The sequence below is a fragment of the Panthera uncia genome, chromosome F2 (genome assembly GCF_023721935.1).
Source record: "Panthera uncia isolate 11264 chromosome F2, Puncia_PCG_1.0, whole genome shotgun sequence".
NCBI lineage: Eukaryota > Metazoa > Chordata > Mammalia > Carnivora > Felidae > Panthera > Panthera uncia.
Window position 1 is genome coordinate 7,602,686 of NC_064812.1, and position 12,648 is coordinate 7,615,333.

General features: G+C 54.3%; 1 protein-coding gene across 3 annotated transcripts in view; it reads left to right on the forward strand.

Annotated features, from left to right (window-relative positions):
* Positions 1–12,648, forward strand: part of ZFAT (zinc finger and AT-hook domain containing) — a 190,622-nt gene that overhangs the window by 55,684 nt on the left and 122,290 nt on the right. For 2 of the 3 annotated variants that reach the window (XM_049633451.1, XM_049633453.1), the window contains exon 4: positions 12,330–12,518. In XM_049633451.1, coding sequence (XP_049489408.1) covers positions 12,330–12,518 — 189 coding nt within the window. Of the gene's footprint in view, positions 1–6,783; positions 10,607–12,329; positions 12,519–12,648 lie in introns of those variants that run through there. The other variant, XM_049633452.1, reaches the window with a different exon arrangement.

Genomic DNA, 12,648 nt, shown 5'->3' on the forward strand with positions numbered 1-12,648 from the left:
GGCTAAAGCAGGGGGCTGGGCTTGGTGCTTCTGGCTAAAGCAGGGGGCTGAGTCTAGTGCTTCTGGCTAAAGCAGAGGCAGGGCAGGGCAGGACCACATGTCTGTGGCGTACATCCTGGAGGGCTTCCTGAGGAGGGGGCCATGAGCTCCATGTCTGAGGATGACCTGGTGTTTATGTGTGCGGAGAGGAGGTGAGACAGGCATTTCCTTTCCTGTGGCTCCAGCACAAGCCTGCAGGTGCGGTAACATAGCAGGAACCGGGGTCACGGGGAAGACAGAGGCCTCCTGCCCTTCCTGTGCTTCTTCTCACGGCTGTCACTGCACGGGGCCGCTGCTGGAAGCAGGGGCCTGCCTGGCTTTCCTCCGGAGCCAGGCAGCCGGGAAGATGCGAGAAAGCCTGAGGGGAAGCACAGAAGCGAGAGTGATGCGTATTCAGCAGGTCCGATGGAATTGTCGTGGGCTAATAAGTTCCTTAAACTGCTGTCTTAGCAGCGTGGAGCGAATTGGTGCCAGAGTCCCAGAATATAATCCCTTATCAGTCTGCTGTTCTGACGACTGTTCTGAGCTTTTTATTAATGTGGCTGATAACACTTACTCTCTGGGGTGTTCTGAGATTTAATTAGTTCTTGGGCAATTTAGAACAGGTACTTTGGAATATTAGTGCGCTGTTAATTATACATGAGTGCCTATGAGCTAATTTCTTCAAATGTGTGATTGCGAGCACGCTTAACTCTTCATCTGCCCTTTGCCAAGTCAACCTGCCTGGTGTGAGTGTTACCACACAGGGGGCGCTGTGAGGGCCTGTGGGGAATTGAGGGATACGAACACAGACACGGATCCTACAGCTGAGAGTGTGGACTTGGAGAAAGGAACAGCATCCCTCCCAAAGGAACCCCTCTGGGACAGGAGGGGACGGCGAGCAAGGAGATCTTGTGTCAGAGGGGCTTAGTTTCTCTTCGTAAGGTCAGAGAAGCTCATCAGAGTTCGGGGTGCGTGTGGCGTGTGGCCTTAGGGGCTGGGAAGAACGGGAGTGTTTTTGCAGCTCTGCTGTGGGTCATTCATTGATCCAGTGGAAGCGGCAGTCACCGCTATCTACGTACCAGGCGTGTGGTTGTTGCCGGTGATGCGATGGCGAGAGAACAGCGTTCGCGCAGGAAAGTCGCTCAGAGTTCGGTGGTGCGGGCAGAGAACCAGACCGGCCCTTGGAGGTACGCGGGAGGAGCACCCACCGAGGTCACACGGGGTCTGGAGGGAGCTCAGAGGAGTCAGTGGGAGAGGGTGTGGGGGAGTCCCGATGAGGGTCTACGGTATCCAAATTCAGCAGTGGCCGTGGGAGTGGCAAGAAGGGGACAGAGTCCAGAGCTCCGGCGGAAATGGGATTCCCAGGGCCCGGTAGAGGTTGGACGGGGCGAGAGGCAAGAGGGAGTGAGTGGGCGGTGGCCTGGGTCTTGGCTTGGGTGCTAGGGTGGAGGACGGGCCCTGCCAACCTGAGAACCCCAGGGAGAAGCAGGTTTGGGGGAGAGAGGACAGGTTCCTTGTGGTCACCCGTTGAGTTTGGCAGACTGTGGGTGTCCAAGGGGATGTTATCTACCTGGCCGTGGAGCCGGCAGGAGGGCTGGGCTGGAGCCCTAGCCCTGGGGCCATCAGCCTATGAGGGCACAAGTAGACGGTCATCAGGGGACTGGGCGGAAGTTCCTGAGGAAGGCCACTTCTAAGGGAGAGGAGGACGGGTCAGCGATGATAGGTGAGGCAGGGAGACGAAATGAGATGAAGCTGGGATAGAGGCCATTGTTCTTGGGTCTGAGGAGTGTGGCTCATGCTGACATGAAGGTGACATGGGGCCAGAAAGAGGAGCCATCTAGGGTGACTGAAAGGATCTCTGCGGGGAGCTGGTGGGACATGGCCAGGAAGCAGGTGCCACACTTGAACTGGCAACCTGAGGGTTTAGTAAAGGGATTCCCCATCAAAGTGTGGTCATGGGGGAGACTGTGGATAGCGCGGTAGTGGGGTGCTGTTTACGCCCCAGGTATAGAGACAGAGGGGGAGAGTGGCCCCTGAACTCCAAGGCCAGTCTGTGGCCGAGGAAGCAACCTCAGACAAGCTGGTGACCAGGAGGGAGCCCAGATCTCCTGCCATTGCCTCCTCCATTGGCCAAACCCAGCGGGAAGCCAGAGGGCAGTGGACCCCCTGGGTGAAGGACAGAGGGTGGGCCCGGAGGGGCAAATGGGAACTTTCTAGAACACTGAGGACACTGGACTTTTGCCCATTACCCTTTTTTTTTTTTAAGTTTGTTTTTGAGATAGTGAATGGGGGAAGGGACAGAGAGAGGGAGAGAGAGAGAGAGGCAGAGAGAGAATCCCAAGCAGGCTCTGCACAGAGCTTGATGAGATCTCACGAACTATGAGGTCATGACTTGAGCCAAAATCGAGAGTTGGACCCTAAACCGACTGAGCCACCTAGGCACCCCACTCATTACTCTTAAAATGGGACCCATGCTGGGTGTCTGCTCCCTGCCTCAGGTTTGTAGTCAGAGCGCCCCCCTGCGTGCGAGGGCACCAGGCCCTGCCGTGGGGGGGTGGGTCTCAGCACTGTGGGCGTGCCCACCCTTCTGAGAACATCTGCTTCCACATTAGGTTTTGCATTCCACCTTGCACTGTGCCATAGCTCTTTTAAACACCGTCTTTTCAAAAGGAAATGAAATATAAAGAATTACGCCAATGTGCTGGGGTTGAAGAGCTATAAGGCACAGATGTCAGGAAATTAGAAGTTATAGTTCCCGGAACGTCAGTGACTCGACAGGGCACACTGGGCCGGGGGGCAGGTGAGGCACGCTCCCGCTGCAGCTCTCTTGTGTTAGCACAGACCCAACGGAACCACGGGGACCGGGCGTCCCGGCCCCAGACCGGGGGTGGGTACGCACGGGCACCAGCCCCACGGCAGCACGTGCGGCCCGAGGGACGGCTGTGTGTGCTTCACTGTGCAGCCTTTCCCTTGCTTGAACAGTGATTCGCTTTGCACGCACAGACCGTAAGTTTAGAGAGCTCCCGACCGATGCAGCTGAAAGAGTGTCGCTCACGCCCCGCGCCCTCCGCCCTGGCCACTCAGGGCAACGGCCGTCGTCGAAGTGGTACTTGGCACAGCCCTTCCGCGTGCGTCCTCATCCGCTCGTTTTCAAGGTGTTTTCAGGGCCCTGCAGAGGTGCTAGCGGCTCAGGGTGGACGGGTGGGGGTGCTGGTGTGGGAGGTGGCGAGGGGGACCCCACCCGTTTCAGCCAGAGAAATCACGCCCCTTTGCCGACTGTTTACATTGAAATTGCTTAAATAATTCACCTGACAGTGGTTCTGCCGCTCGACACCCTTGATGAGCGCCTTCCTGCTGCAGTGAGAGTCATGCTGGGATTCAGACAGTGAATGTCTACACAGCGTGGTGTGAATTTGACAGACAGGGGCCCCTCAACTAAGGGCCTCATGTTCCGGAAGAGCACGGTCATTAGAGCCTTGGAGCGAAAAGCGAAATATAAAAAGATTGGCTACAGGGGCACATGGTGCATACGGTAGTCGAGTTACAGGTGCTTGTTAAGTTAATGCTCAGGAAAGTGCTTTGCACACTGTAAAGCACCACGCGGAAGATGAGGTAGGTGGTCTTATCTAAGTACCGGTGGAGTTTCTCTGTCTCTCCAGATTGTTGACCGGAGGAAAACTACCAGACAGACACAGACCACCGTGAGATGTTTCCGTCCGAGCCCCAGTGCTGCTGATGGGGTCAATGCTGACCTTTCCTCCTGCGGCCTGGCTGGCCTCCCCCCAAGACCCGCTGGGGTTTGATGGGAGCCAGTGCAGTCTGCCTTTTATGCACCTCGGGCAGATTTCAGCTATCGATCTCACTAAAATTACATCCTGTTTTCTGTTAGATCAAGAGTGTTTTCTGAAACAGCTCGGTGAAGATATTTTAGACATCTTGTGCAATTTGAAGATAAAATACGACCTTATGGTGAATTGTGTAATTAACACCTGTGTACAAAGCAGGCCGTTTGGAAGGTGGTTCACCTTAAAAGCAGCATCAGGAAGCTTGGGGTGTAACCTGGGTACTTCCTTCCCCCAGCCCCCAATCAGTGTCTTTATTTCCCACACTGGATGCTATTTATTAAGAGACATCGATTTTCCAGCCATTCCTTGTCAGGCACCCTGCGGAGGCCCAGGGGGTGAGCTGGGCATTCCCTGAAACAAGGGTGAGTAAACGATCCCAGATTACCCATTGGTGTCAGGCTGGGCGCCCTGCTGGCAGCTGGGCTTCCCTGAGCGTCTCTGTCTCAGAAGAGCCATGTTAGTGCCTTGTTTGCTGTAAGAGACTGCACTGTCTCAGTGCAGGGGAGACAGACCTTTACCTGTGCGAGCAGTGCTGAAACTCTTGCCTTCCTCGCTTACCAAGAATGGCCTTTTCCCAACGAGGAGCTTGGCTGCAGAGTGGAGGAGCTGGGCATGCCCCCCACGAGCTGGGATGGGATCTTCGATGCCGGGCCCCGGGTGCAGAGGCTGGCCCGGCCGTCTGTTGTGCTAGGGTCTCCAGCTGTGCGGCTGACTGCGCCGTGTGCCTTAGTGTGGCCGGCAGATTGGCGGGGGGTGTGGGACGTGATGGGGAGCACAAGGCCTCTGAACCGCTGATGGGGGCTCGACCGAGGGCACACTGAGCAAGTGCCAGCCTTTATTTCCCCCCTTAGCCTTCCGCACAGATGCGCCAGGCCCCCATTAGAGGGAAATGGGTTGGGGGGAAAGAGGGTGTTTAAGGGCGGTGTTCGGGTGCCGTGGTCCGTGAGCGTCTGTAAGCCAAGCACTTTCCCCAAGGAGAGAGCAGAGAGAGGGCCAGGCCCGTGTGTCCTCACGGCCATCTGAAGACAACATTGGCCACTGTGGGGCCCGGCTGTTTGGTTGGTTTCTGTCCATGTGCTCTATCAGGGGCGGGAGAGGGCAGGGAGAAGGCCTCACTCTGTGGCACACAGACTCAGGGATGATACTGGGTTTGCCTCCTAATGGGGGAGAGGGTGTCTTGGTCCTGTCACCTCTCCCCCTCACTGAGCCTTGTCTTTGTTATTTTTTAATTCTTTTTAATGTTTTTTTTTTTTTTTTTTTTTTTTTTTTTTTTTTTTTTTTTTTTTTTTAATTTTTGAGACAGAGACAGAGCATGAGCAGGGGAGGGACAGGGAGAGAAGGAGACACAGAATCCAAAGCAGGCTCCAGGCTCTGAGCTGTCAGCACAGAGCCCGATGCGGGGCTCGAACTCACGGACTGTGAGATCATGACCTGAGCTGAAGTCGGACGCTCAACCGACTGAGCCAGCCAGGCGCCCCGAGCCTTGTCTTTATAATGGGCTTAGGGACCCAGCAGCTTCATGAGGGGCCGAGGACCAAAGGCGGTGATGACAGTGTAGCATGCTGAGGGCGGGGGCGCTGGTCAGTGTTGGCTCATCTGTCGAGTGGGTGAGCCTCGGAGCTCTCTGCGGGTAGGAACAGGCCTGGTTCTTCTCGGGTCCCCAGAGCCTGGCACAGGGCCAGGCACCCAAGGGGCCCTCTGTTGTTCTCTGCTTAACAAATGGCCGACTCTGCTGCCTTGTGAAGCATGAGGCCCTGCCCTCTCTCCACTTTATCGAGTCCCTGCAGCGTGTCAGGCACTGATAGGCTTCCTGCACAATGGGCTAAATCCTGCCGTGCTCATTGTGCTTAGATCCCTGGGGAGGGGTGGGCGGACAAGTAAATAAATGAGCCGTGTCACAGTGACCGTCCTCACTGGTAGGAAATGGTTGTGTGAGTTGTGTTTGTTAGATCAGAACTAGCTCACTAGACTCCACGCTGTGGACCTGCCCGGCTCCCGCGTGCCTGATTGCCTTCTAGCTTACTCTGTGATATACCTATTTGTCAAGTCTTCAATATCCTGAATGTCCCCACTAGCCGTAAACTCCAGGAGGCAGGGGTCTTTCTCTGTTCCGTACACACAGTGTCCCAAATGCCTAGGACAGCGCGCGGCTCTCCATAATTATCTGTGGAGTGAACTGTTGGCTCATAAAGAACAAATACATTTTGTAGTCCTTTGATAATTCCAAGGAACTACTTATTTCTTTTGCGCATAAATGATGTTTTGTTTAAGAAGCACAGACACGGAGAAAATCTGGAAAAAGGAGGAGAACGAGAAGAAGTCAGCTTACAAAGAGAATGTTTTATTAAGTGGTAGAAAATTATTGTTGAACTTGCTATTAGAGATAGAAATTCTGTTTTCAGAAGAGCAGTGTTTGACATGAATACTTAACCAGAGTGAGGAGAGGGTAACTAGGAAGCAGGCAGAGAAACTGAAGAGACAGGCTTTGAAGTCAGGTCAAGGTTGACTTGACCCTCCCAAGTCCACAGCCAGGTGGAGTCCTGAAAATAAAAGTGAATGTGTCCATGGAGCCTGGTGGTTTAATTTGCCTCGGCTTCCAGAAATGCTGGGTCTGGAGCGAGTGTCTCCATGCTTGTGCCTGAAGGAAGGACAGTGCTGGGAGACTGGGTGGCGAGTGTGGGCTGAGAGCCGGGACTTCTCAGGGAAGTTTCCTCGTGAGGTCTTGGAGCTCTCTCCTCTCTCGACTCCCAGAGGACCCGTGATGTCGGCCGTAGGGCCCACGCCTATGATTTTACCGCCAGAGACTGGGAACCAGGACTCCCCCCCCCCCCCCCCCGCCACTGCCATGCTGCACAAATGCTACACGTCACATCCAGAAACAACAGGAGACTGGATGGAGGGAGACTTGAGAAGCAGGCGGCAGGGGAGGAAGTGGGGAGACCCTCCGGCGTGCCTAGTGCTACTTTCCACAGATAAAAGGTGAGCACCTACTGTGTGCCAGAGCTGTGGCTGGGAATGAAAACTAGGTGGTAGTGCCGGCCGTGATAGAGTCGGGCCGGGGGCTGAAAGACGCATGGCTTCCGGGGACGCCACAGACAACCCAGGATTTCTCCGTGTAGACGTCTGCGTTCGTAGCCCGGAATCTCTGGGTAGCGTCCAGGGTTGTGGCCTGTGTCTGCCGGTCTTTATTCAGCCTACCGGCTTGCCCCTCTCATGCATGGTGTTTTACCTGGAGTTATTTGCTCCTCCCTGAATGCACGTGCTGCTTTTTCTGTGGGAGCCTTGTTCTTTCCATAGTGCTCCAGTGCCCAAGGGATCATGTCACATCATCCCCAAGAATCATTCCCAAGGCTGCTGAGGACAGTGCTCACCGTGTGGTGCCCGAGTCCACGGGAAAAGAGTCTTTGGAAGCTCTCGAGAATGGAATGTAGCTGAATGGGCTGTGGTTCCATGTTGGGTGAGGCCACAGAGAATTGATGAAGGATGTACATTTGGGGAAGTCTTCAATGGGGAGTATCTTAGCATCTGTTCCCCCAGATGCAGCCTTGGCTGTGGACAGTTTATGGGATGGTGATCCCAGGCAGCAGAAGTGAGGGAGTGGGGAGGTGCGATAGGGACGGAAGAGAGCCAAGGGTTTGTTGTTGGGCTCACTCCTTTAGTCAGTGAAACCTCGGCTCTTCCAGAATCTTGAAGCTTCAAATGGCTTCCAGAATTGTCCACCCAAGTCAGGAGCCCAGAGTGGTCATGTGTTGGCTCCCATCCCTCATTGGTTGAGGGTTGCCCTCCGCCATATTGAACCGTCTTCACTTCTGGGCTGCAGGGGCTCAGCTAGGTCGCCAAAGGACACCCTGTGCAGCAGAGGTGGGATGCTGGAAGACCAGGTAAGTGTGAGCTGCCCTCTGTAGCTGCTGCCAGAGTCGGGTGTGGGCCAAGGGGACACAGCGAGAGCCCCACTGGCATTTCAGTCAGGGAACCAGAACTCGCACAAAGCACAAACTGGTCTCTGGTGTCCGTCCAAGAGGGAGGAGGGTGCATAGTGTTCCGTCCCCCACTGTCTTACTCGTATTTTTCTTTCACTGCCCCATATTGCTCATTCCTCCACCCCCTTTTCTCCCTGGCGCCTCCTTTCCACAGCCATGCTCCTCAAGGAGAGGCTCTATCTCCCTGGGAGGGGCTTCGAATTTAGAGATGCAAACGTTGCCTAGTCTGATCTCCCAGGTGTTGCAGACTCTTCCCCACAGTGTGACAAATGGTATCTGAAGCTTCCTTGAAAACCGTCATCGGAAATGCATCACCAAAAACCACCCTTTCCTTGTTGGACAGCTCTGACTGCTGGAAATTTCTCTCTTCTGCTGAAATCTGTTGCTGACTTGTACCCACTGGTTCTCGCCTGGCTTTTTGGAGCACAGCTGTGCAGGTCTCCTTTGTCCCCTAGGGTAGGCCCTTTCTCTGCTACAGGCCTATCAGGCTCATAAAATAAGGAGGCACGGACCCATCCTGCAGGAGAGTCACAGCACAGTGAGGCATCCGAATAGAAAATCGCAAAGCAGTATGGGAAGTCCAGCCATTGCTGTGGTGGTATGTTGGTTATGTGTGTGTGTGTGCGTGTGTGTGTGCCTTTCAGTTTGTCATTTGGACAAGCAGAGGATGTGGCGTGGGGGTGTTGTGTGTTACCTGTGTGCAAGGTACAGAGGGGTATTTGGTCAACTTGTCACCCAGTATTGTAGCCCAAAGGGGTGAGCAGTAGGTACTCGTGGGTGTGTATTTGAGTCACGGCCTTGAGGGTTCAGGGGTCGCGGGAGAGAAGATTTATAGCAGATCTTGGCGTGCTTTATCTGGTACTTTCTCCTAGTGCAGACGGGAGGGAAGCCACGGAAGGGTTTGAAGGGGTGCAGTGACAGGGACAGATGTGAATTTTGAAACGATTCACTCTGGGATCAGGAAGGAGAATGGTTTGGAGGTGTGTCCGTCAAGATGACTTTTAGCAGAGGCACCAACTGAAGACGTGTTTGAGGATGAGGATGGCTGTTCATTGGGGTAAAGAGGCATCTGGGGACCAGTGGTTCCAGGGCGGGCTCAGCCGCCATCACAGTCTCAGGACCGTGTTTCCCTTTGAGATCCTCGAGGCATTGACCCGTCTTTCGCTTGCTCTCCTGTAGTTCCTGGGTGTTTACCTCTGTTCTAAGCAGTGCACACGGCAATGCCTGGCCGAAGAAGAGGGACGTTTCTTTCTTCTTAGGGAAGAAAGCTGCTCCCAGAAGCCCCCTGGCAGCCTCTCCCCCAGACCTCCTTCGCCACATGAGGTCCTGTAGCCCCAGCGGCCGGGTGGCTGTCCCCGGAGCGGGAGGGGCACTGCCCTTGAGGCAGGCATGGGCACCGGGGGTGGGTCTGGTGGCCGGAGCGAGGGCACTGATGGGGGAGGTGAGATTCTTACCGTCTCCCCTCCTCCCCCTGGGCCAACCCAGGCTCTTCCAGATCCTTATGTGCTCTGTCCACCGTCCTCATGGTGCTCAGCTCTGCAGCGCGTTCCAACATAGGATGCCGGCAGCAGAGTCAGGATCTAGCTTATCCAGGGCACAGCCAGGAGCTCCCTTCTGCTTGTGCAGGCTAACGCTGTGTGTGTACTTTTGGTTTTTTAAGTTGATTCGTGCTGTTAACCCGGGTTCTGCTTATGGCAGGCTCAAATTCACAGGGTGCTGCTCTTGTTGTTGTCGTACGTGAACATATCTCTTCCTGCTGTGTCGCTCATGAATTGAATTGTATCCCTTGGTGAGTCTGTTTATAAAGTGAAGCATGATTTTAAATGCAAACAGTCCCTTGGTAAGTTGTTCTTGCCTCTTCATAGCATCCAGTATATTCTCCTGTTGCTTATGCACACGTGTCACCCACGTGACTGTGACGCAGGCAACTTTAGGCTCTTTGAAATGTTTTTAATACAGCCACTAAAAAATGATCTAAAAACATTCCCGTCAGGCCTGATGCAGGTCAGACGTCACAGGATGTAAGCACTGGCAGTGACTTCGCAGGTCACTCGTTTTGCCCTGTTTCTTCTGCTCCTCAGGGGTCGTCTTGCTCTTCAAGGGGTGGACCTATATGATGGTCCTTGACTTCTCCCCTTTGGCCTTGGACAGTAATGCACAGTCTGTGTGATTCACGATCTCATCTGCTGGTTTTTCTCTTCGCTTCAATGTTAACAGGCTTAGTACTGACGCTAATTACGTGACTAAGGACCTGCTCCGGTCTATTAAATTCCCTAAGACTGCTTCCACCAGGTTGAAACATGTTCCAAGTACTTGGTCTGTGGGGACAAACGTGTTTGTCTTGATCAGTCTGCCCCATTAGCCACGTTTTTTTCCTGGCGTCATCTTGGGAGCGCTTTCCTCCCCCCAGCAGCCTTCCCCAAGAGTTTGTGTCTCCGCATTTTATCTTGTCCCGTTGGTTGGTACATTTATGTGCGGGTCTGGCTGTCGGCCGACCTGCATCGTGGGAAGCAGGGACGTACAGAGCCGCCTCAGGCCGTCTCCCCTTTGGTTTCTCCCGTTTTCTCCAGCTTCTGCCTTATCACTGCACCGTTCTGACCTCACCTGCGTGATGCCCCATGCCGGCGCTTTCCGGGCCCCTACTGTCCATCCGCCTGTGCGTCTGTCCTGCAGCCATGCACCCGACCCGCGTGCGTCTCTGCCAAAGGGCTGTGTTCCTTCCACTTGTCATGACGTCCCGAAGAAGGGATTCTGGGGCAGGTTAGTTCAGGTCTGTGTGTGATTCCAAGACCGAAAACTCCTTCCCCTTCCTTCCTGTATCTCCTCTGGAATCCGGAACCGCATGCATTCAAGCGATCACGCGTCCTTTTATTCCTCACTTTGGTGTTGAAGTCTTTCTTCCCCCTCAGGCTACTGCCAAGCGTCGCCTTGCGATGTCGGCCGCCGTTCCTTCTGTGGCTGGCGTCTCCGTTCTTCAGTGGGTTTAAGTGTCCTTTGAACCCACCCAGTTCACCCTCCCCAGTGGCGGCAGATGTTTAAAGCACAGATACCGGTTAGCCCTCCTCCCACATAAACTGTGGCTCACCGTTGCCTTCCTCGGTGGCAGGGGGATGCTGTGGGTGAAATGTGGCCGCAAACGCGTTTCTCTTGGCTCTCCCATTGTCTTAAGATCTTTTAGATTAGGGCCGACCTTGAAGCATCTAAAGATTTCATGTAAAAAATTGGAATTCCTGGTCTCTCTCTGAACAGCCCAAAGATTGGATGACCTTGTCCTACGACCTGACAGGGTGGCCCCAGCCGCAGCTGGGGCCTGTGCTCCGTCACCTGAGTCCTGCTTGGCGGCTTCCCTTGCCCACACTGCTAGACTGGCATCCGTGGGCACTGGAGTTTCCTGCCCTGCTCTCCCTGAAGGACGGTCCCAGACCTCTCGGGGGGCCTTCGGGCCCTCTGGAACCTAACTTTCACTCCCTCCGCTGGTTTTATTTCCACCTCCCTGCTTCTCCATGAAGCTATACCCACACAGCACACACGTAAGCTAATGGTTTCCTGCTTGTCTTTGCTGTCTTTTCTTACAGTGGGATGTTGCCATTTTTTTTTTCAATTTTTTTTTAACATTTATTTATTTTTGAGACAGAGAGAGACAGAGCATGAACAGGGGAGGGTCAGAGAAAGAGGGAGACACAGAATCCGAAACAGGCTCCAGGCTCCAAGCTGTCAGCACAGAGCCCGACGCGGGGCTCGAACCCACGGACCGTGAGACCATGACCCGAGCCGAAGTCGGACACCTAACTGACTGAGCCACCCAGGCGCCCCATGGGATGTTGCCATTTTTATTACCATACCCACTCCTTTGTTTCACACCCTTTTTGCGTGACCTGTTCCCCAGCGTTCCCATCACTTCACAGACGCTTGTGTTTACAGTTAACGGAAGGGTTGGTTCCCCAGAAAGCCTTTCCTGACTTCTCGAGTGGATCCCTTCTCATTTCACTTGGCGCGCGGCTGACTGCCCCCCTCCCCCACCCCCGTCCCCCACCAGACTGCAGGGCATTTGAGGGCAGGGTCTGGGTCTGTGCCTTACTGGTCTTCGTATCCCCCACGGAGGGTACCTAGTAATTGTAGCTTGAATGATTTCTTCCTGGGCTATAAATCTTGGGAGACTCTATCTTCCTTAATGACTCTCAAGTCTGGTAGGCGTCGTGAAAACAAGGTGAGGGGTCATGCCTGCTTTATCAACACTGTATCCCCAGTGCCTCGATGGTGGCCTGTGGCCTCAGTGCCGAATTTACTGAATCAGGTGAGAGACTGAAGAATCAAAGACGATGCCTGAAGTGTTGGAGAGGCCTGCGTAGCAGTGAGGACCCAAGTGTATATATCACACACATATATTTCTCTTACTGTCGCATAAAAAGGTTATGTGCGCGCTCCAATTCTGTCACTGATATAAAAGGATATTTTATACATCTCAGTATTATTTGACCTTCAGGTGATGAATCTGACCTTGAACTGGAAAGGAAGTATAAGGAGGATGATCGAGAAAAGACTCCAAGGAGGCCGCGGACACAGAGGACGGAGAAAGTCCAGAAGGTCTCCTCGGGAAAGGAGGCCGGGCAGGTTTCCGGAGCGAAGAAGCCCATCATAAGTGTGGTTTTAACGGCACACGAAGCTATTCCAGGTGAGCACAGCAAGCGGGACGGGGCCGGAGAAGGACGTTGGGCTGAGTCCATACCGGGCAGTCTCGCTGCTTGGACCCCGTGGTCCCGGGCAGGGGCTGCTGCTGTCGCTGCCGCAGACACGGTCAGAGG